General features: G+C 44.5%; 2 protein-coding genes across 2 annotated transcripts in view; one reads left to right on the top strand and one right to left on the bottom strand.

The window, feature by feature from the left end:
- GPAM (glycerol-3-phosphate acyltransferase, mitochondrial) overlaps positions 1-5,977 on the bottom strand; it is a 102,962-nt gene extending 96,985 nt beyond the window's left edge. The window contains exon 1 of the mRNA XM_059173216.1: positions 5,959-5,977. The gene's annotated coding sequence lies outside the window, so the exon portion shown is untranslated. The remainder of the gene's footprint in view (positions 1-5,958) is intronic.
- Positions 1,545-19,974, top strand: TECTB (tectorin beta). Its single transcript, XM_059173217.1, has 10 exons — positions 1,545-1,706; positions 2,641-2,831; positions 4,088-4,230; positions 4,336-4,408; positions 10,135-10,238; positions 10,378-10,461; positions 14,073-14,235; positions 15,846-15,918; positions 17,085-17,117; positions 18,226-19,974. The coding sequence occupies exons 1-10, from the start codon at positions 1,631-1,633 to the stop codon at positions 18,273-18,275; spliced, it is 990 nt and encodes a 329-aa protein (XP_059029200.1). The 5' UTR covers positions 1,545-1,630; the 3' UTR covers positions 18,276-19,974.
- Positions 19,975-22,647: the final 2,673 nt, after the last annotated feature.

The following is a 22,647-nucleotide window of genomic DNA, read 5'->3' as shown; positions in this document are numbered from 1 at the left end:
TCATTGCTATTCTACTCTGTAAGATAAGCCCAGGGTTATGCCTCCATTTAGAGAGAAGGAAACTGAGTCATGGAAATTTTTAAGGACTTGCCACAGGGTTACTTCCTCGGTTTTTTGACACCATCATTGTAAGACATACCAGCAACTTACCATTAGATTTTTAGGAAACAAGGAATTGCTACCATGTTAGGTGTGCGCACTGCTAATAAACACATCCCCGTGTTTCCACAACACTAAATTATGTGAGCTCAGAAGGAGGAATGGGTATCTTAAAACTAAGGAAATGTAGTAAGTAGCAAAACAATGCTTTAACCCAGTATTCTAACTCTGAATCACTGTGTATTGGTGACTTAGTTTCTCAGCTACATTATAAAGCCTTGCCAAAAAGGAGGGCATTTTCCAGTACTCTTTACAATGGCTCTCGAAGGGTTTTACACAGTGTCTTCCATTGATTGATAAAAGAGTCTGTTTCCTCCAAAAACAAAAATTAAAACAAACACTGATTCTTCATTCTTAAATTTCTGGGTGATTAAAAACAAAAAACCCTCAGGTAATATATTCGGGAACTTCTCAGTTTTATCTGTTGTTTTTAGGGAGATCTTGTTTGGTGACTGAGGACTGAATCATAAGATTACCTTTCTAAGTTCCTTCTTGCAATATCACTGCTCTGGGGGACTAACAAAGCTTCAAAAGTCGGGAGATCTAAAATATAAAGTTGGGTTCGGGATGATGTTTTAAAGAAATGCCAGGATGACATTCTAGTTCAGGGTTTACTAAAAAAATATGTGTTGGCGGGGTTGGGGGGGGATCCCTTAACATGTTTGCATTAATACAAACAACCTATTTTTTGTTTGAGTAGCAATTGTAACACTGTCCAACTTGGGTCTTCTTTCATTTAAAGTTTAGATAGCCTCCATAAAAAACTAAGAATGCAAGAATTAAAGCCAAGAAACCAAGACATAAAAAAGGAAAATCGTCCTCTAGAACTGTGCAGAAATTAGTTGGCCTCCAATCAAAGTTATTTTTTGTAAGGGGGGGAAAAATTCAGCTTCTTATTCCAATCCTGTTTGAAGCAGTTAAAAACAAAACAAAACAAAACAAAACAAAATGGTTTTTCCAACTCTGTGAAGTAAGAGGAACTAGATTCAAGTGGCTGAACCTGAGCGTCCCATCGGATTACTACGCCAGGTTTCCCTTTATTTCCTCCCACAGTGGGCAATGCATGTCCATTGTGATTTATCTGGAGCTGGTTTCTTTTACACCCTCAGCTGATATAAAGTCGAGCTAGGACTGAGGCCGGAGATTTAGGGAGCATCTGGGAAGGCAGCCTCTACAATCCGGAGAGAATGAAACAGTCAGAAACATGAGCAATGGCCTGTGTCACTGACGTTCCCAGTGGTAGGAACACCACTTTTTGCCTCTCAGCGCGGACAAGGAACAGAATTATGGATCTCCCTTGAAAATTTCCCCCAAGATTATGGTGTGCTGCTTTGTTTTCATCCTAGATTTTTAACTTTTCGCTCCTGTTTCTGACCTAGAATGACCCAGGCTCGGGCTCTCCGGCAGGACTGTGAAGATTTGGCCAGCTTGGTTTCAAGGCCAACTGGCAAAGAGCAAGTTCTGAGAAGCGATGGTGATGAGGGCCTTTGTCCTGTTGGCTGTCTTTGTGGAAGCCTCTGCGAGATCTTGCACTCCAAATAAAGCAGGTATGCCCTGGGGCTAGCCCATCTTTCCCTAAAGGGAAGTTTCCAGAAGACTCTCTTTGCAAAGCTCTGTGCTTCTCTTGCTATCAAAATGCAGTATCAGTACCCTAACCAAGTAGATGCAGTTAAGCACGCAGTGCCAACCAGACTTTTCCCGTGGGAAATAATAGTGCATTGGAGAAACTTGAGACTTCTAAAATTATAAAATCCTAGATAGTTGAATGGATAGATACATAAATAGATATGAAAATATTTATTTTTAACAAATAAACAATACATTACAACAATTTAATAAATACATAATCTATTTCGTTTTTGACTTATTGAATCTATGTTCTGTGCATGAAATGGACATTTAAAAAAATTTAAATTATTTGCTCACTTCCATAAGCACAGAAATTTGTATCTATTTCTAAATTTATCTATATTTCTTTTCTTTTTAAGATTTTATTTATTTGACAGACAGAGATCACAAGGAGGCAGGGAGTCAGGCAGAGAGAGAGGGGGAAGCAGGCTACCTGCTGTGCAGAGAGCCTGATGAAGGGGCTCGATTCCAGGACCCTGAGACCATGACCTGAGCCGAAGGCAGAGGCTTTAACCCACTGAGCCACCCAGATGTCCCCAAATTTATCTGTATTTCTAATCCATTCAATCTGGTTTAACAGATATATTCCTTAAAATAGATTAAAGCTGAAAAGTGGACCAATTTTGAGTACATAGTAAGTATCATGTAGATATCACAAGATGTAGCAAAAACTAGAAAACTTCAGTGACTGGGGTTTGGGTAGAACAGTCATCACGGTTCATGAAGAATAGAAAGGAAAGTGTTTTTATCCAACTGCTTTGCATGTTCAGGTGTGGCTAGAACCCACTGTCCTTTATGAATATTAATATGATTACCATACCTGATTTCAAACCATGTGTATCCTTTTCCTAGATGTCATTCTTGTGTTTTGTTATCCCAAAACCATCATCACCAAAATCCCCGAGTGTCCCTATGGCTGGGAAGTACATCAGCTGGCCCTCGGGGGGCTGTGTTACAACGGGGTCCATGAAGGGGGTTACTATCAATTTGTGATCCCGGATTTGTCACCTAAAAACAAGTCTTATTGTGGAACCCAGTCCGAGGTAAGTCTAAGCCACACAATGAAGAGTTGTTAGGATCATGCAATTGGGGCCCCAAAATAAGATGTCTGCTGCCCACCCTTAAAAGGATTCAGAATTCACCAATTTCCTTTTAAGAGCCAATCCTGACTCTTATTTCCTGGAATGTTAGTGTTATTTAAATTCTTCTTCTCTGCCTCGTTTAAGTGACTCTTTGGATTCGAATTTTATTCTCCTAATTTGTTGCCTGAGTGAACTAAGCCACCTTTGGTGAGTAGAACAATACACATTTCCCACCTCTACCTTGCTCTGAGTTCTAAGCGTGTGCTCACAAGCTACCATCCTTCCGGGTTGGATGGTGGGACATCCTTGGCTCAAGACTTTGAAGTAGTTGGAAATGTACTTTACAGGAGTAACCAAAGTATAATATAATTTATAATTGAGTCTTGTGAAGTACCTGAGACAGATAATCAGAATTAGAAGGAACCACATGCAACCTCTTGCCGAATATCCTTATAGGTCAGAGGAGACGTCAGAGACCTTCCAATTAAGTCAAAGTTGGGGACCACAGGACCAGTAGAGGTATAGTCACAAAGGGAGTCTTCTCCACTGCTGACCTTTAGCATTCCTACTACCTTGATTACAGAAGACGTGAGGTCTCAGAAAATGACAGGAGACAGTCCCAAGGCCACCTTCTCTTCCTAAAGGCCCCATGAGGACTCAGTGATTTAGAGAGTTATGGACATGATTCATAGAAACAGCATGTCTTTGAGTATCCTGGAAGAGTGAACTAGAAATCATCCGCGTGGTCCTAGGCAGGTCACCAATCCCATAGATGTTCAAGATCCCTTACAACTCCAATATTCTGTGATCTAGGAGTTCAACAAGCCAGAGGAAAAAGCCACAGAAGTAGTGTTCATTATTGGGAGAGAGAAAGAACAAATAATGACATGTTCTATACATGGGAGATGGGTGAAGGTAGTCATGTAAGATTATTTGGATGGGGGAAGTGGATAAAAAGTTGATGCTGGGAAACAGAGATTCTTTAGCCTGTTCTTTTTTGGTAGAAGCCCAATACAGATCTCTTGTAAGTGTGCAACATTCAACCCATATTATTTTAAACAATCTTAGTCAAACATACTCAAGAACTCTTTGTGGAAATTCACAGCTCACCATTGACATCTCCCCATAGGTCTGACCATCTTTGGTCACTTTTCCCGGGACCCTCCTTCTCATCATGGGGTCCAGGGCCACCCTAACTGCCTTCTTCCTCTCTCCAGTACAAGCCCCCCATCTACCACTTCTATAGCCACATCGTTTCCAATGACAGCACAGTGATTGTAAAGAATCAGCCCGTGAACTACTCCTTCTCCTGCACCTATCACTCCACCTACTTGGTGAACCAGGCTGCCTTTGACCAAAGGTAAGTTGCTCTGAGAGTGGAGGGTTGGCTGCCTTGTGTGTGTTCTGCAGTCCCTGTCAATCAGGCATGTTTCAGTCCTTATGCAAAATTCTCTCCCCTTTTCAGAGTGGCCACTGTTCACGTGAAGAATGGGAGCATGGGCACATTTGAAAGCCAGTTGTCTCTCAACTTCTATACTGTAAGTGGTCTCCAGGATCTCATTAGTGTCCTGTGGTCTTTTCAGGAGATGACGGGAGGCTTCCTTGGGGTTTGCTCTTCCCTAAGCTCTCTGCAGAGCCCCATTCTTGAATTCAAATTAAGACATAAGCTTTGGTCTAGTTTTAAACCTCTTCAAAGAATAGATGCCACAGGAAGGTTGAGTCATAGACTGGGTAGAGGAGCCATAAAAGGGCCACAGAGATAGAAAGTGCATGTTCCCATCTTATGATAAAACTGAGGCAAGGGCAATCCTCTGAGTCATTAGAAGTCAAGAGGCAGTAAGACAGCCAGTGTCTAACTCTTAAACCGTCTTAGTTTCCATTGCAACCCGCTCCAGAGAGTGGTATTAGAATCTAGCTCCTGTTAAAGCGTCATTGAAGTTGAAGGCACCATTTGGTCTCTCAAAATAAAACTAAATAAGCCACAGCCATTAGTCCAGCTGCCCTCCTGTCTAGAGGGGTGTTAGGTTTTTTAAACCTGCAGGTTCCAACGAAGAAGCATACTTACAGTGACACTCCAGCTGGCTAGAGGAAGATGCAGGCAGAAATAGAAACTTTTACAAAGAATGTTAGAACTGGGAGATATCCTTAGAAGCCATCGTGCCCAACGCATTCATTTCACAAAAGAAAGGACTCTATTACCTAGAATTCAACTGGCCTTGAACTCTTTGAACTTGCTTTCCCTGCTGCCTAGAAGCTACCAATCCAGGTGAACTCGGAAGGTGAGAAATCCTCTAGAAGGAATCCCAGAGTCACCAGGTCCATTTTGCAGTCAAGGATCTACAGCACAGAAGGAGGAAATGGTGTGCCCATGACCCTACAGATAGTGTGGAGCAGTGCCCAGTCTAACATACGGATCTCTTAGCACTGCTCTCTGAGCCTTACTTCCTATGAAGGGGATGGAGCTTGGGTTTCATGATCCCTCTTTTGCACTGGCCTCATTCAAGGCTCTGTGTTTAATTTCATATTCAAAATTTTGATTCTTTTTTTTTTTTAAGGACTGTAAGTTATAGAAGAGTTAAGGTCCCAAAGAACCTAGGTTGGACCCTGACCACACATGGCTAGTGGTTAATTCCAGAGAAAAGGAATCCCTTAGAACTCCTGGGCCTATAATCAGGAGGGTAAATGTAGTATGGACCAGCAGGGGGATTAAAAGATGACAACATCATAACTGCTGAAGGTTGTCCAGAGAGAAAAATGGACTCACTCATCAACAACAGTCTCAGGGGACATCACGGCAATGGCCAGTCTTTACTACGAGCCCCTGTCCAGATATGCACGATTGTTATCTTAACCAGATAAAATCATAGATACGATCCTATGAAGATTTTATGACAACTGGCAATAGAGAGGCATGAGGGTTCTCAAAAATCATCACCCACCATCTGCCATGTTGGGCTAAGTTTCAGAAATATATATCACATCTTAGCACTGGAAGGAATCTGTTCTTTTTTAAGAAGACAAACAAACAAAAAGAGGTGTAGCCTCATCACCTCCCAGATCATCCTCTGGGCTGGAGAGACAGACTTACCAGGACACTTTCTTGAGCTGTTCTAGAAATGAGGCTAAGGCGTCCCCTGGGGCCCATCAAGACCCTTACAGGACAAACAGGTCTCAACAAAGAGGGGGTCTGATGTTGCAACAGAAACTTTTGTACTGATTAATATTCCTACCATGGGCTTGGTTTCCTAGGCCTGACCCGCGCGGCTGGTATTTTTCTTCTCCTCCCTTCTTCCGCTCTGAGAGCATTCTTGTGTGTCTCTGAAGCAACAGCTGCCCCCTGCATACATTTCCATCAAATTACCAGAGACAGAGCTGTGCCCTCGATGGGACAAAGAAATCAATGCACAGCTAATTGCTTAGGATTCCAAGAGCTCCGAGTGTTGGGCTCCAAAACCACCAGTTCTACTCAACGTGCTTCCTCTTTTCTCCCTCTACCAGCTCCCACTCAGTCCTGCCAACAGCCCATAGTTGATATTCCTGGCAAGAAGTCGGGAATTGACTTTATTTTGGCCCCTAATCCAAAATAAAGGAAGGTAGTCAGCTTGCAGAAGTGGACTAGCAGTGGACTAGCTTAAGAAAATAGTCTGCCGTTGGCCCACTGGTTTAAGGTCTAGTTTTGCCATTTACTAGTTGTGTGATCGTGGTAAGTTAGTTAACCCCTTGGGGCCTTCATCTATTAATTTGTTAAATAAAAATAATAATAGCACTTATCCCATATGTTTATTATGAGGATTAAGTAAAATTATTTTTATGAAGCATTTACCATACTACCTGGTACAAGGTATGTGCCTGCAAAGTCGCCAAACTCATGGTCACAGCCTTTGGCCCCATATAAAGTGAAAACTCTGAGAGTTCCTGGCACCAGCAGCTACCATAATAGTGTTGTTACCTTTACACCATCAATGTCAGTGTGGGATTGGGTTGACTTCTATGCAATCAAAATAGTATTGACCATTCTTCTTAGTTAGACAGAGACCCGGGGAAAGACTTGGGATAGAAAAAATGCAAGCAATAGAGTCCAAATTCATAGGCTTCCAAAGTCAGAACAATCTTCAGAGGTGATCAACCTTGACCTTCCACCCAATGTCCAAAGCTCTTCTGCAAGATTGCTAAAGAGTGGGCTCCCTACCTTTCCCAAGGACAAGGGCAAGTTGACCTTTCCCATTTTCAATCAGCATATGAAATCTGATATCCTGAACCATAGCCCATTAGTCATTGTTCTGTCTTCTGAAATAATACTGAGTCATGATGTTGCTGATGGGCCTTCAACTTTCTCGAGCTTATCTTCCCCAACATCTCCCACCACTGGTGTTCCATCATCCTATTCCCTCCTCTCTGGGGACTATCCAGTTGGCCACTGCCCCACTTCAAAGCAAAGCCCAGACCTGAAATGTTATATTCTAGACCCTGTCAGACATCTGCAGGGCACAGTGGGTCAGGGGTGATCTTCTTAGTTTTGAAAGACTCTAGGAACATGTTCCAGAATTATATTAGCTTTGTGCTGCTCTCTTTCATTTCTATCTCACATTGCGCTTATAAGCAACAACAGCTCCCAGATCTTGCCCACATGAACCGCTGTTAAAACAGATGTACTCATCCTATCCATGTCAATGGACCATTGTGATTCAGTCTTTCCATCAAGTAAAGGGACTGGAAGGCTTGATTTTTCAAGGTGTTCTTCCCTCCTGTTCCACAAATGTGTAGTTTATGTGGTGTTTCTATGTTTCCAGTAATGCCAAAACAAATGATACAGGTATTATAGGATAAAGATATCTGGAAATAGGCCCCTAACAATGTTATAAAGAAAGTAGGAGGAGATCATGCTGAGAAGAGGATTGCCTTAGCTATAAGGTGACAAGTGGAGAAACCGACCATTAAAAGTGTTTGTTTCAGAAATGGAATTTCAGAGGAGAATTAACAGATTCTCCTCTCCACTTTGTAAGAGAATCACACGTAGAAGCATTATTCCAATATTCTGCTACCCCATGGGCTGATTCCTGGGAGATGGGGCTGGGAGAAGCACCTGTGGCTAGGTTGGGGGACTGCACTGTGGTCCCCAGGTTAGGTCCCACATTTGTTAACAGTCTTGGGAAATACGACAAGTCTCAGAAAGTAATCATAAACAGTAACAACCATTGTAAATCTGCAACTTTCACAGTATGGTAAGCTAGTAAATCACTGATGATTAAGAACATTATTGTTTAATTATTGCAACCATTTAAGGGGTACAGAGGTCGGCCGACAGGAAGAAAAGAACTGACTTCTGAGTGACTGACTTAGGGAGCCCTAGCTGGACCCACAATCAGGAAAAAATATAAGAGCCACTAGAAGGTGATTCTGAGGCCTCTCAGCAAATGCCCTAAATTAGATGGTCAGGGGCTAAAGTCCATCGCAACTAGATTTCCTTGCTGACTCTGTTTACTCATTGTGGTTCTGCAAATCTCTAAGTCCAAGAATCTCAATCTTTTAACTAGCATCCTGGTTTAAGCTTTGTGCTTCTATTACGTAAAATCACCATCATAAAAACATCTCTGCAAGGTTGGTGAAGGCAAAGATTACTTCCATTTTGCAGATGGGGAACTGAGACCCAAACGTCTGACTTGCCTGTAAGTTGGTGGTGGGAGCTAGGATTAGCCCAGCGACCTTGTCCTTCTGTCTTGATGCTGTTGTCTCTGGAGGCTCAAATCAGAGAGTAGTGAAATGTTGTTACTAAAGTTGAGTGAAACTAAGACAATGAATGGAAAAATCAGCCTCCTTGGGCAGGTCCACTGGACATACTACTATATTATAATAACTCCCCCAGAACTGCCTGATGAAGATACCAAGTGAAGACCGCACACACCGCACCAGGGATCAATGGCTGTTGCTCCTGTGTTTCAATCAGGGCCATACTCCCTTGGCACTTAGAGAGGCGACCACAGTCTTCTGGATCCATTCCCATAGCCTCTCCCACTTCACCGCCTACCCCCCCTCACTTCCTACCTTTCCCCAACCCCCTCTGCTCACTCAAGCTTCAGCATATTGGCCTCCTTGCTGTCCTGCTAACTACACTGTCACCTGGGGCTTTTGTCTTAGCTGGAACATTCTTCCCCAGATGCCTGTGTGCACTACAGGCACTACAGAAGCATTTCTTTGTATCAGTACTTAGCCTGGAAACACAGGCTTCCTTGCTTCCTTCAAGTCTTGGCTCAAATGTCACAACCTTGATGAGAGCTCCTTAACTACAACTGTATTTAAACTTGCAGCTTGCCTTCCTTACACTTCCAATTTACCCTCCCCTCCTCTACATTTGTTAGTTTTTATTTTCCTTTTTTTAAAAAACGATTTTATTTATTTATTTGACACAGAGAGATCACAAGTAGGCAGAGAGGCAGACAGAGAGAGGGAGAGAGAGAGAAGCAGGCTCCCCGCTGAGCAAACAGCCTGATGTGGGGCTCGATCCCAGGACTCTGAGATCATGACCTGAGGCAAAGGCAGCGGCTTAACCCACTGAGCCACCCAGGTGCCCCTGTTACAGTTTTTCTATGTCATGTACTGTATTCTCTTGCAACATATTGTATAATTCACTTGTCTACTGTCTATGGTCTGCATCCCTTGCTGGAATGTCAGGTGGTTAGAGACAGAGATCTTTGCTTTGTTCCCAGATATATCTCCAAATACTGGATATCCTGACACAGAGACTATCCCAATATAGTCTGAGTGGTGCCTAACACACAGTAGGTGATCAGTTAGTTATTGCTGTTGCCTTTGTTGGTAATTGTACTGGAATGAGATCATACACTCTCTGACCCAGGCTGGAATCTGCTCAGGCAAACAGTGGAAGTGAGCAAGAGCTAAGCGGGGTTGTCTATGTTTTATCCCTATCCCCATGAGTGATTAAGTAAAGCCCAGTGATTTAGCATTCTTGGATTCTGCTTTTTTCTATAAGCCAAATCTTGCTCCTGGCTGCAGAGATGGGACATACAGTATGTGTCTCATTGTGACCAGCAAATCCAGAGATAGGATACCCTCATCCCTTCCAAGATGCACCAGCATCCTAGGAAGTACAGCTTCTCTAGTCCCTGAGGGTCTCTCTGTGGTCTCGCATATACCTGTGCCCTTGGATGTGTCCCCACCCCCACCCCACCCCAGACCATCTGCTCCTATCACACCCAGCTGCTCAGTCTGAGAGGTTGTAATGTCCAGTGTCAATTTCCTCCCAAAGAATGCCAAGTTCTCTACGAAGAAGGAAGCCCCTTTTGTCTTGGAGACATCCGAAATCGGTTCAGATCTGTTTGCAGGAGTAGAAGCCAAAGGGTTGAGTGTCAGGTAAGTATGTTTCCTCCCTGTTTATATTTTTAAAGCCAAAGAAGAGAAAAAAAGATCAGCCAAGAGACTTTTTAATTACCAGATGTTTCTAGGCATACAACTTTCTGGCTCAAGGTGATGCATTTTATTGCATTTCCAGGTTTAAAGTGGTTTTGAACAGCTGTTGGGCCACCCCATCAGCCGATTTTATGTACCCCCTTCAATGGCAGCTAATCAACAAGGGGTAAGTATCACCCTCCAGAGCACAGTGCTGAGAAGTGGGGTAGGTCTGGGGACCCTTTGGCTTGGGATGGCTTGGGAAGAAGAGGTGAAGCCTCAGGGTCACATCTGTGACACCCTCTGTGCCTCCGGACTGAGCAGTGATACCAGCAAATATTTATACAGAGCTTTCTGGTAACCAGGTACTCTTCTGAGAGCTTCACCATTTATTAACTCTTTTGCCTTACAAGAGGCAGCCATTATGACTACCATCCCTATTTTTGAGGTGAGGAAACTGAGGCACGGGGGGGTGGTTAAGTAATGTCACTTACTTAGTGTGTGTATTTGTGGGGAAGTGAGTTCAAACCCAATTAATCTGACACCAGAACCCTGGTTAAGACCTAAATCAGACAGTCTGTATAAAAAGCTAAGCATGTAGTACCTAGTCAGTATCCAGTCATCTTAATATCACTGTTTTTTGTTACTGATTCAGTAGATAGTGGAATAATGGGGAGTTCTTAAAATTTCTGAGTAGAGGACAAAAGTATTGGGATTCTATAATAGAAAGACAATTCTGGAAGTCATCCATGGCATGGATTAGAAGCAGTGCATGGCGGGGGCGGGGGGGGGGGGGTGTGGCGCGTGGAAAGACCAGATTAGAGGCCATGGCCTGAACTGAGGTGTAGCCAAGTGAATGGGAAGGTCATCCAAGGGACGGAGAGGTGATCAAAATTTAACAACCAATCAGATATGGGGTGGAGAGAAGGACGGGCAAGGAGCCTGAGAAATATGTGCCATCACAGTTATGGGTTGTAGAGGTGAGGAACTGTTTGGTGTTGGGCATTAGGGAAGAAGATTCTGGATAAGGGTTTGGAGTCTCCTTGAGTTCAGGGATGACATGTTGAGCTTGAGAGGACAGTTTTCTGGAAAACACCTAGAACTGTACTTTTGGAAAAGAGAGGACAGGTTGAGCTAGATTAGAGATATGGGCATCAGACACACAATGAACAGTAAATGCAAAAGAGACCATTCCCCAAACCCAAATGGACCGGTGTGCCCGTGCTGCCACCAGAAGCCTTCAGAGCTAAGTAAACATTGGGGCTGGGGACAAAAATGATTAGATAACAAAGGCAGAGCCACCTTGGACCTTTAACTATTTATTTTTACTTAGCAAACACTTAACAGCACTTACAACATACCAGCGTGTTCTAGGTCAGTGCCTTACAAATACTAATTTCATCAAACCCCTAGAAAGTAGGTAGTACTTTAGTAGTAGAAATCTGAGGTGTAAACAGGCTTAGAAACTTGCCCAAAGTCTAGAGCTAGTCAGGGGATGGACGATTTGGGACTCAACTCAGGCAGCATTATTTCCTGAGAGATGTCGGTAGGGACAGGCCAGCAGAACCACATCTAAGTAACCCAGCAAAGCTTCCTGCAGAGATGGTAGCTTCATTTGGACGTCATACCTATCACAGAAGGATTCCTTTAGGTTCTCTTGACAATGGTGCAATCAAATGACTTCGGGGAGATTGTGAAATAAATTCGTGACCTATCGGGACCTGAAATTATGATCAGGCTCTGGGAAGCTCTCAGACAATGGCTACATAGGACAAAGGCTCTGCCATACCATGGAAACCTCTCCCTGCAAATTGCTCTGGTACTGCTGCTTCCAACTGGCAGATGTGTAAGATGGTAGACAAAGGAACGCTTGTGGCTTTGTGGTAGTCTACAGAGGCAGTCCCCAGACTCTAGTGCATATAGGAATTTCCTAGGGTATCTGTTACACATGCAGGCACACAGCTGACCTACCCCATCAAAGGGTTCCTGGGCAAACCCTAAGAACCTATGTTGAAGCAGAGCCAAATTAAAGAAGTCCTCATCTAGTTTCATATTCTGCCTAGCTAAAATGGCCCCTTGAGGTTGGAGATACTTGCACAAAAACCAGTGAAAAGAGAGGAATGAGATAGTCCACTCCCTTAATCTCCCAGATGCTTTGGGTTCACACTGGGCCCTTTTGGAGGAAAATCCAGTTTCCAAGAGCATACAGAGGGGTTAGAAGAGATGTATTATTAGGAATTTTGATCTTATGTCAGGAAGAAGGCTCCTGTGATGATGTTGTAAGAGTCTCCCTTGGGTATTCCACCATCCCAAGTTGTCTGTCACAGAGGGGCAAGTGCCACAGCCAGTGCCAAGAGGCAGCAGAGCCAAGACATCTAATAAGCCCACCCAGGACTTGCCTCCTCCCGCCCCCAACAAAGCTCCGTTTACATTGCTTTCCATTGGCTGACACCATGCCTTGGACACTCCAGCTGCAAGGAGCTATTTTAAGGACTCAGGTCCTGAGTTCATACAAGGCTCTCAGGTTTATTCACCAAATGAGCCTCCAAGGTCTTGTTTCACAACTCGGAAAATGCCTCCAGCTCTGTCATTGCTCAGAGGTCACCACAACCATGGCCAGGCTTCTGACCTTTGGTCCAGAATAAGGTATACCGTTCACTTCTCATTTTAGTCACTAACTCATGGAGTTGACATTCCTTCAGTCCTACCTCTAATCTGCCCCCCTGATGTCTGGTTCTGATGGGTGTGTGGAGGAGGGCACATCTCAAGGGCTCTCATATAGTGGGGGTGGCTCTCTGGTGTGTGTATACTGGGTTGGATTGACAATGGAGTCAGAGAAACACTCTTGGAGGAACATTAATTTGGGGGTCCTCTGTGGTGCTGTCCCCGGTCTTAAGCTTTTGGACCCATAGACTTTCTTCCACGAAGGACAGAATCTGCTGATCCTTGCCACCTGCAGACAATACTCCCCAAAGTATATGTGGGCCTTGCTGTACATTCATGTCTGCTCCCAACACCTCGCTGAATGTCTGCAACTTTGGTAGGGAATGAGCGTGTGTTTGGTAAATGAAAAACATTATAACATCCTAAGTTATTACCTTTGGGACTTTGGAATTTTCCAAATGCTACATTCTCATAGAGAATTCGGAAAATATATAAAGATATAAGAAGAAAGCAGAAACCGTCCATAATTCCACCACTCCATAGTAGCCAGTATTAACGTTTAGATGGTATCCCTCTGATCATTTTTTTTTCCTGTGCCTATATTAAAAACATGACCAAATTTTTACAAAGGTAACTATACAATATAGAATTTAAATAGCACAACGTAAATTCAAATTTCCCAGCAGTAAGCCCTCACAATATACACAGAGAAGGGCGGAAGGTAGGACTTGGCTCAGGTGGCTATGGTGGTACTCTGGGAAGTGCTGTTCTCAGCACCAGTGTCTATACTGGGAGTCAGTCCCTGTCCCTGTGCTTCAGATGACTTGTCTCTCAGGAATTTCCTTTCTTTGAGATAGAGGTGTGGTGATTTACGGAGTGTGCCGCTTCTCCTGAGTCTCCCCCACCACCCCACTGTGCCGTGTCTATAGAATGAGAACCAGCACACCACCCCACAGCTCCTCAACTTGACCTCATATCCTGAAGATAAGCAAGGTGCTGCCAGTCAAAGTGCTTTGTAAGGATAACGTGCTGTATAGAAGCCCAGGGCCGTGTTGCTGTTGTCTGCCAATCTACCTCAGATTTTGCTACAGTTCACGAAGTAATTCTCCCTCCTCCCTGCCCTATCTGCTCCAGCTGCCCCACCGATGAAACTGTCCTCGTACACGAGAATGGGAAAGATCACAGGGCCACCTTCCAATTCAACGCTTTCCGGTTCCAGAACATCCCCAAACTCTCCAAGGTTTGGTTACACTGTGAGACATTCATCTGTGACAGCGAGAAGCTTTCCTGCCCAGTGGTGAGCCTCCTCTCTCCAGAATGAGAATGTGACCCGAGGTGGGGGTGGGGGGTGGTATTTGAGAAGATGTATTTTTAGCTTGGAATCGTAACCAGACCAGTGTACATGTGCGCTGAGGGCATTCTGGAAGAAAGGTCACTGGGTGTAGGGGCAGACATTCGGGGCCTGTTCTTCCTGCCACCAACAAGCTACAGGGTCTGGCACATGTCGCTTACTCTCTGGAGCCTGGTTTCCTCATCTCTAAAGACAGTGGTGATGTGATAAGTCACCGTGGCCCTTCTCTTTGCAGAGAGCCCTATTAGGTAAAATGAGAACAGTAACAGGCATGGAAATGCTTTGAAAAGTTTAAAAGCACAAGGAAAATTCAAAATGGCGGTAGTAGCAATAGGTACTGGATGGAGTCAAAAGATGGATACTTTTAGCTCTTGCCCAGCCAGCTTAAGGGTCCATCCCTGTGACTTGAAACGAGCCAGAGAGATGCCACAGAAATTCCCAACACCCGTTACTGCTGAACTTTCTGAGAGGAAGCGCTGGGCAGCAGGGCCCCAGGTTCACAGCCAAGTTCAGTGCAGCCCAGGCCAGGGGCCAGCTTCCCCTCTGCACCCCCCAACACCGAGAAGCTGCTACAGAATTCATCCATGGACATGCAGAGCGAATCCCAGGTGGGAGACAGGTTTCCACGACAGCCAGGCGTGAACCCGGTCCTTAGGACAGTGGTGCCACAGCGTGGTCCCCAACAGCTTCAGCATCACCTGGATACTTGTTAGGGATGCAAATTCTCAGGCCCCCCAGACCGCCTGATTCAGAAATGCTGGGTGGGCCCAGAAATCTGTGCTGTAACAGCCCCTCCAGGTGATTCTGAGGCACGCTCAGGCTTGAGAACCACTGCCTTCATGGAACAGTGATAAATCACGAATGGCTGCCTGCTCTGATCTGTCTGGGTTAGAGACCCCCAGAGAGCAGGAACGCGGTGTTTCTCAAGAGGACACCTGCTCACGTAGCCTGTGGTAACCAACCCCCCAAAAAGATAACGATTATAATCTCTCTTTCTACTCATTTGTTTTAGCCAGAAAATGGTCACACAGAAGCACGAAAAAAGGGGGAGGGAGCAGACAGAGATATCTTACAGGTGATGAAGGGATAATTAGCGGCCCTACATTTTAAAGAGAAAAGAAAATGAGCCAGAGCACACTTCGCAAGTGTCCGCTTCTCAAACCACTGTCAGGAGACTAAGGGCAGGCAAAAGCCTCACTTTTTATCAGAAGAAACCGGGCCAATCCCTCCCACATCCAACCTCTCTCCACCTCACCCCACCCCACCCCGCCCCCAGGATTTCTTCCAGTGTAAAGAGTTCCTAGAGTAAAGCTTTGTCCTTCTCCCAAGTTAGAGAGGGAATCAAGCCAGAGCTCTGGATAATACACAAATAAATAGAAAGAGACAAGTAAGGTAACCAAGATCTGTTGACTGGGGAATTTTGACTCTATCAAGTGTGCGACTTCTTTTTTTTAACCTCTCGCTTTCCTCTCTTTTCTCTCCTGTGTGCATTTCTCGTGCCCCTCCCCCACTCTTCCCCCCATCCCCGCCCCTCCCCCACGGCGGGGGTTCTTCAGACCTGTGACAAGAGGAAGCGTCTCCTCCGGGACCAGACAGGGGGCGTCCTGGTGGTGGAGCTCTCCCTCCGTAGTAAGCTTCTCTGTTTTCCGAAAGCCTGAGTTCCTGCGGGGCTGCGTTTACAGGCACAGCAGGTCGGAGCATTTTAACTGAATTGCCAAACCAGTTGTGCTTGTAGACACTACCTTCTTCACCTGCGACTCAAGGTTTCCCACCTGATGAGGAGGGAGCGGGCGAGGGGGAAGCCATAGCTCAGGCCAAACCAAGAAGTTGAGGTTTGTTCACTACCCTGAAACTCTCTGTCTGCAGCCTAAATTCCAGTGCCCCCAAGGAATTAGGAAGTGCTGAGCTTCCCGGCAGAGCAGGCAGCCAACTGTAATAGCGGACAACAAAATGTACTGGGAATGTGCAGTGCAAGTCAACAAAACTCCATAGAGCATCCAGTGCTGGCCCTGGGCTGGGCTGGACCCTGGGCTTCAGAATTAAAGGAGACCACATGGCCCTTGTCTTCAAGAACTCATCACCTAGCAAGGAGAGAGCTGCTAAATGCCAAGGGCAAGGGAGGGGACGATCAGTGGGGGCGCAGGTCGTAGGGCGCTACGGGAGTTCACGGCAAGGGGATTCACCCTAGTCCAGGGCCTAGGGAAGACTTGCGTCAGTAATCTTGCAGTGTGACCAGAATGGTATGACATGAAGGGTGTGCAGGGCCTGCGGGAAGAAGGCTGGGGCCTTTAGTAGCTACACAATTTTTACTAACTAAGAACAATTTTTACCTTCTTATGTGGTGGAAAAAAAAATCAAAAGAATAATAGTTCATATTTTATGGTATATCATAAAAATGATATGAAATCAAATTTCAGTTTTCTATAAAGTTTTATTGGAACACAGCCACGCGTGTTCATACAAGGTGCTGTCTCCGGATGTTTTCACCCTATGGAGACAGCGTCAAGTAGTTCCACTAGGGGCCATAGGGCCCACAGCGGAAATACTTATTATCTGGCCCCTTCCAGAAAGTGTACAAACCCCTGCCTTAGAAAACCAAGGAGAAAATGGTTTTCTTCTTCTTTCAAAGAAGCTTTGGTGAACCCTGCTATAAACTTTGTCTTAAAGTCAATGGGGGGCTATTGGTTTAATTGGGAGAGCACGTGGTCAGGTCTGTATTTTGGAAACACAGACCTGAGGCTCCTTCCTCGATCTTTCCTTAAACCTTCAGCTTTCTCTCTCTTTACTCTTTACAGGCAGGGGATCCTTCCGTCTCTATAGCTTCTCAGGTAAGGAAAAGAGGCACCTCCCCAAAGGGTCATGGGGCAATGCCTTTGAAAGGTACATGTGTGTTTTAAAAGAAGCTTAGCTTTGGCCCCAGCAAAACCTTGAGGAATTGAAAGCTGCTCTTTAAAGCACACCTGAGTGGGACAGAAGGGGTTAGAGGTAGACTGATGTCTCTCCAGCCAGTCCTTGAGCTCTGCAGGAAGGGTGCATCTGGAGACAGATTGGACGAAGCAGAATTGGGTCCCACCTCTCAGCAAAAAACATCACCAGGGGGCTTTGCTTGGGTTCCTGCATTAAGAGAATGTGATTTTCAGTGATAACATTTTTTTTCAACAAATTTCTCGGAGTCCTTGCTATGACTCTGCCCCTCATTCACTAAATGACCTTGGGCAATGAACTCACCCTTCTACTCCCCAGTCTCCTCTAAGAAATTGGGCGAATAATGGCTCCTATCATACATGCCTGCTCTATGGATTAAATGTTACAACCAAGGGCACCAAAGAATGCCCTGCATACAGCAAATATCAGTAAGAACAGCCATCATTACTCTTCTAGGCACTGGAGCTCCTACAGAGGGAGATAGTCAAGGCCTCTGCCCTTCCCTGTAGTGAAACTGTTGGAGTGGGGGTAGAGGAATGATTTACATAGTGGCCAGGGAAGCCTCTCACAAGAAGAAACATTTCAGCTAAGACCCAAGACCTTACCAAGTGATGAGGAGAACAAACTATGGGAGGAGATGGGGTAAGACAGTTCTATTTATTAATAAACTCAGAGATGTAGACTTCGCTCTCACAGTTACAGGAAATCACGTAAACCAACTTTTTAAGACTCTAATCCCAGATCTTCATTTCTAAAGAAGTCCCGTAGTGAAAGCCTTAAGGTAAAACGTGCCATCACTGTGTTGCCCATATTTAGACGAGGAAGAGGGCAAGGAACTGACAAAACCGAGGGGCAGAAACCCCAAAAGATAAATGGATTTTATATAAAATGTGCAGTTTTATGGAAACCCACGTAATGCTTCTGGTTGACTCTTGTGTCCAGTTAACCCTTTGTTGCCTTGTCCTTGCTCCACGTCAAGTGTTTCTGTCTGCTCTCCTGTCTGATTCACAGATGTCCTCTATCACCTCATCGTCATGCTGGGGATTTGCGTCGTGTTGTAGGAAATCACCAGGCAGCCAGCAGCATCTCCTCCACCCAACATCACCTCCTGTGTCCGTGATGAACTTTTATCGTGCCACCAGCAAGAACCTACAGAAGAGCATACTGTTGGGAAGCTTTGCCAATTACGTGTTCCAGAGATTTTTGTGAATTTCAGTGATTGCCTTTGGTGCCCCACTTCCTCCTGGGACTTCCCGCGGCTCCGAGATCCTGCAGTTCCTCTCCTGCGGCTGGTGGAGAAGTCTCTTTTCCCCCAAGCTCAAGGCAGGGCTGCAGAGGACTCATTTGAAAGCGATTCTAATTTTAAAAGTCTTGCACACCCAACCAAGTGCAGCTGAGCATTGAGGAGAATGTATAACCGCAAAGTCAGTGCTAAGTACAGAATGAACAGGAATAGCCAACTTTGCCAAGTGGGGCCTTTGTCATTGATGCCCTGCGATGCTTATTTAAGAACCAGGGCTGAGCCACCAGGCAGGGGGGGTTCTGATCTTTCAAATGATAATGCAGGAATCAGACTGGAATATAATACTCAAATCTGAGTGTTAGAAAGGAAAACAACTCTTGAGAGGCCACCAGGGCTAACCCAATTTGTTTTTAGTATAGTGTTTCTTAAATAAGTGTAAACATCATATAGATATTAACTTGTTTTTAGAGCTGATAGAAATTTCAAAAATCAAAAGAAAATGAACAATTAAATAGGACTAAGAAGAATAAAACCCACATTAACAGAAATTTGACATCATGATGTGGCATTGCCTAAATGAAACCACTGCTGGCACAGGACACTGGAGTGACATCTGTGACAGGTCCTCTGAAATTTGTCAACCCAATCCTACTCTACATCTTGTGGTGCGCAATGCTCTCGCAATTTTTTTTTTTCTATTTGATCTAAGAAATCTTCATCTGTGCAGAATGGTCTGACCTCATGTAGTCTTTAACAGTCAAGCATGTATCTCTCTGTTTTTGTCTCCTTGACTTATGACTTATGACTTAGAATGGAACCTACCAAAAAAAATCAGAAACACAACTGCAAAAATGGCCAGTGGCATCACAGGGCACCACACCCTGAGGCCAGCCCCAGCCCAGGGATTAAGAATGCATGGATGTTAATGATTTACAGGGCCAACAACAACCAAAAAAAAAAAAAAAAACCTGAAGAGCCAACCCTCATAGACCCCTGGGCAAGTCCCAAGAATGCACTGTCAACACCAGAGCTAGAATGGGACAGGAAAAGCCAGAGCTCTCACTTTTTTTCTTAGTCCTGTACAGACTTAATGAGTGGGCTTTTACTTTGAAAACCCATCAGTGTGTCTCTCTGTGGCTAATATATTTGAGAGGTTTTGAGATGTGTAGTTGGGTGAGTCTTTTAGAACTGTGCTGAGGAACTCAGAAATCCAGCTAGTTCCCAAATTTCTGGAAACATGGAGTACACGTTTGTTTAGCAACAGACTAGATTCAAATGACTCAGCGGCGTCTAAACTGTTCTCAAAGCTGGAGCTTCAGCCGGTTTGGGATTTCTTCTTTTTATAAATTCAGAATTTTTATAACAAGGAAGGGCAGAAGACATTTTATTGGTTCTAGTCAAAAACTCTTAAATAGCCTACTTAGAGCCATGATCAAATCTTTGGCCATCCAAGTAAAACAATGTTGTATTAGTTTTGCTTTATTTTATCATATTGTTTAATGCTCTTGTATCTTCAATTGGTGCTTTAGGATAAATAAAATACCTTAAAATAGATAACCTGTGATTACAGCTTACGGTGCTACTCTATCATATTAAGAGCCAATTCCTCTACCCTCCCACGGGTTCCTATGGCTAGAACTTCTTCAACTCACACACGTACTACAGACCTTCCATCATTCTACCCGACATTTACTTTCCAAGACTTCCAGCATTCGCTTTCTGACACAAGGAGACAATGCCATCCGTATGATCTCCCTATCTCTAACACCCTAACACCAGCCACCAGCAATCAAATGTGTTTCAACCTCAGGTGAGCTAAAGCCTCTTCACATCTTCTAATTTCTCTATCAAGGAATTAAGAGAAAACACTCAAAATAATCTATGTTATAATTTCTCATGAGTCTTACACATAAAACATGTTTGGAGAACAAGGAAGAGTGGATAAGTCCCTTAGGTATCCTTGGCTGACATAGAAAAAAACACCAGACATAGATTTTAGGAAGTTAATCTTATCAAATTCCTGCTTATGATCCTTAAAGACTCCCTCTCTTAAAACTTGAGTAATATAAAGAAAAAAATATACAGACATGCATGTTTCCTGAGTATAAATACCCATCTAAGTCTCTACCTATTGATCTATCAATCAATAGATATGTATTTAGAGACAGAGATTTCTCTGTGTGTATATGCATGTAGATACATATACATGTATATATTATTCACATGTGAATGGACGTGTATGCACAAATGTGGGTATGTTTTATGAGTTTATGTGTGTATTGATGCCAAGTGTTTATTATGTCCAATGAAGAAGGCAGAAGTAACAAAGTCTTTATTATCTAACTTCTAGAAGCATGTGAGCTAGAGCTGAAAGGGAACACACACACTCCATACTGATGCACAGATGATAATAGACAATCACTATATCCCACCCCGTCCCTACATCCGCGTACCATTGTCTAATGCCTTTTAGATGCAACAACGTTGGACTGCTTTGTTACCTCCATACTTTTGTGTACACCTCTATAAGCCCTTAACATATGGCAGTACTATTGGTTTGCTACTTCTCTTCAACTAATCTGAGAACTAACCAACAGGGAACGTTTCATATTCTCATTTCCCTGGTGTGGTACCTGGCTCAGCGTACGTGCTCAGTAATTGCTCTTTGAATTAATGAACTGTCATACGGATGGAGGGATGGATGGGTGGTTAGGTGGATGGATAGGGTATGGTCTATCTCTCTGAAAGGCCTCAGAGCAGAAGTTGTTCTGTTCCCTTCCATGGGAGAACAAAGTGTTTGGAATCCAGGCACTCTACTCCCAAACAAGAGAAGAAGTTCTGAAGTATAAAAAATTAAGTGTTGTCCGATTGTCTCCATGCTGAGGTGGCAGCAGAAGCTCCCCTGTCCCTCTCAGGTAAATGCCTTCTTTTGACTAACGCTGTCAAGCCTTGAGGCTAAAGGCCTATGGGGGGAGCAGAGAACTACCGCAATAAAAATGGAATCATGTCAACAGAAAACGGAGTCTGTGAAAGTCCTTGAGTTCAGTTGGGCAACCTCTGGGCAGAACAAAACTGCTGCGAGTGGAAACACACAGTAGCTCCGTGGAGACGGGGCTGTCTGGACAGCACACCCCTCAGCCCCCTATTTAGTGGCCCTTTTCCTGAAGAAAGGCAAGGATTCCACCAAACCTTTCGTAAGATTGGATATTAAAGGCTCTCAACTCACCAAAATTATTTTCCTCTACAGAGTTCAAAAATATTTCTACAAAGGCAGGTCACAGGTCAAGTAAAAAAAAAAGAAAAAGAAAACATCCCTGATCTCATTGGTTTTCACTCCTTCAGTCTTGGGAAATTCACCAGGAAAGGGTCTCAAACACCATACATCGTCCAAGCTGCTCTCCCATATTCAGGAGCCGCCACGAGGAAGATGATCGGGAAGATAATCGGGATGTAAGGAGTTGCAAGGGATTAAAAAAAAATAGTGCAAAGTGCATTAGTGGTTTAGTGGTTTAGTCAGTCTGCTACAAGAACCACTGATTGACATGGCGGCACCCTATTCTCTGTGTGAAGGGGGAGATGTTCATAGCAGAATGGATGGGTTCCTCTTCATCTGCTGGAGGCTGGAAAAAATTAAGCCCTTCATATATCAATGAAATATTCCACTTAAACTTGATTGAAAGCAAAGCCTATCTTTGTTCCTCTGCTTTGGATAGGAAAGAAATTAAGCAACAAATCGAGAGTGAAACATTTCCTTTTGGAAACTGCAGCGCTCACAGGAAGTCAGAGCTCAGGACCCAGCCTTGCAGAGACTGGCTGCCCCAACCGGTCTACCTGATCAGGAACGGCCTGATCCTGTTGGACCACGCGGACTGTTCACACCTTCCATAGCGCTTTATAAACATTCCTGAGATGCCTTCTGATAACTAAAGGTTAGGGAGCAGGACCTGGGTAAAGCAGACGGGGGTGGGGGGGGGGGCGGCAGGGGGTTGCCCAGCAGCCCCAGCTTTTGTTCTCCAGCTTTTCTCTCTCCCAGAATGAAATTGGGTTCACCACAAATTCACAAGCTAATGGGCCGGAAATATCTGGCAGCTAGGCAAGTTCACTGGCAGGTCTGGGAGCAACAGCCTAGCCCTGGTCCCCCAGAAATGAGTTCACCCTATTTGCTCATCCCAACTCCACAGAGCTCTGGG

Source organism: Mustela lutreola, chromosome 4, assembly GCF_030435805.1.
Source record: "Mustela lutreola isolate mMusLut2 chromosome 4, mMusLut2.pri, whole genome shotgun sequence".
NCBI classification, from domain to species: Eukaryota; Metazoa; Chordata; class Mammalia; order Carnivora; family Mustelidae; genus Mustela; species Mustela lutreola.
The sequence above is the reverse complement of the archived record's forward strand: the minus strand, read 5'-3'. Positions and strand labels throughout refer to the sequence as shown.

Excerpts from the sequence above, each read along its gene's own strand:
- TECTB (XM_059173217.1), top strand. The coding sequence starts at position 1,631 with ATGGTGATGAGGGCCTTTGTCCTGTTGGCTGTCTTTGTGGAAGCCTCT. Across the intron at positions 4,409-10,134 it reads TGTCTCTCAACTTCTATACT|AATGCCAAGTTCTCTACGAA; the intron begins GTAAGTGGTCTC and ends TTCCTCCCAAAG. Across the intron at positions 15,919-17,084 it reads GGTGGAGCTCTCCCTCCGTA|GCAGGGGATCCTTCCGTCTC; the intron begins GTAAGCTTCTCT and ends TACTCTTTACAG.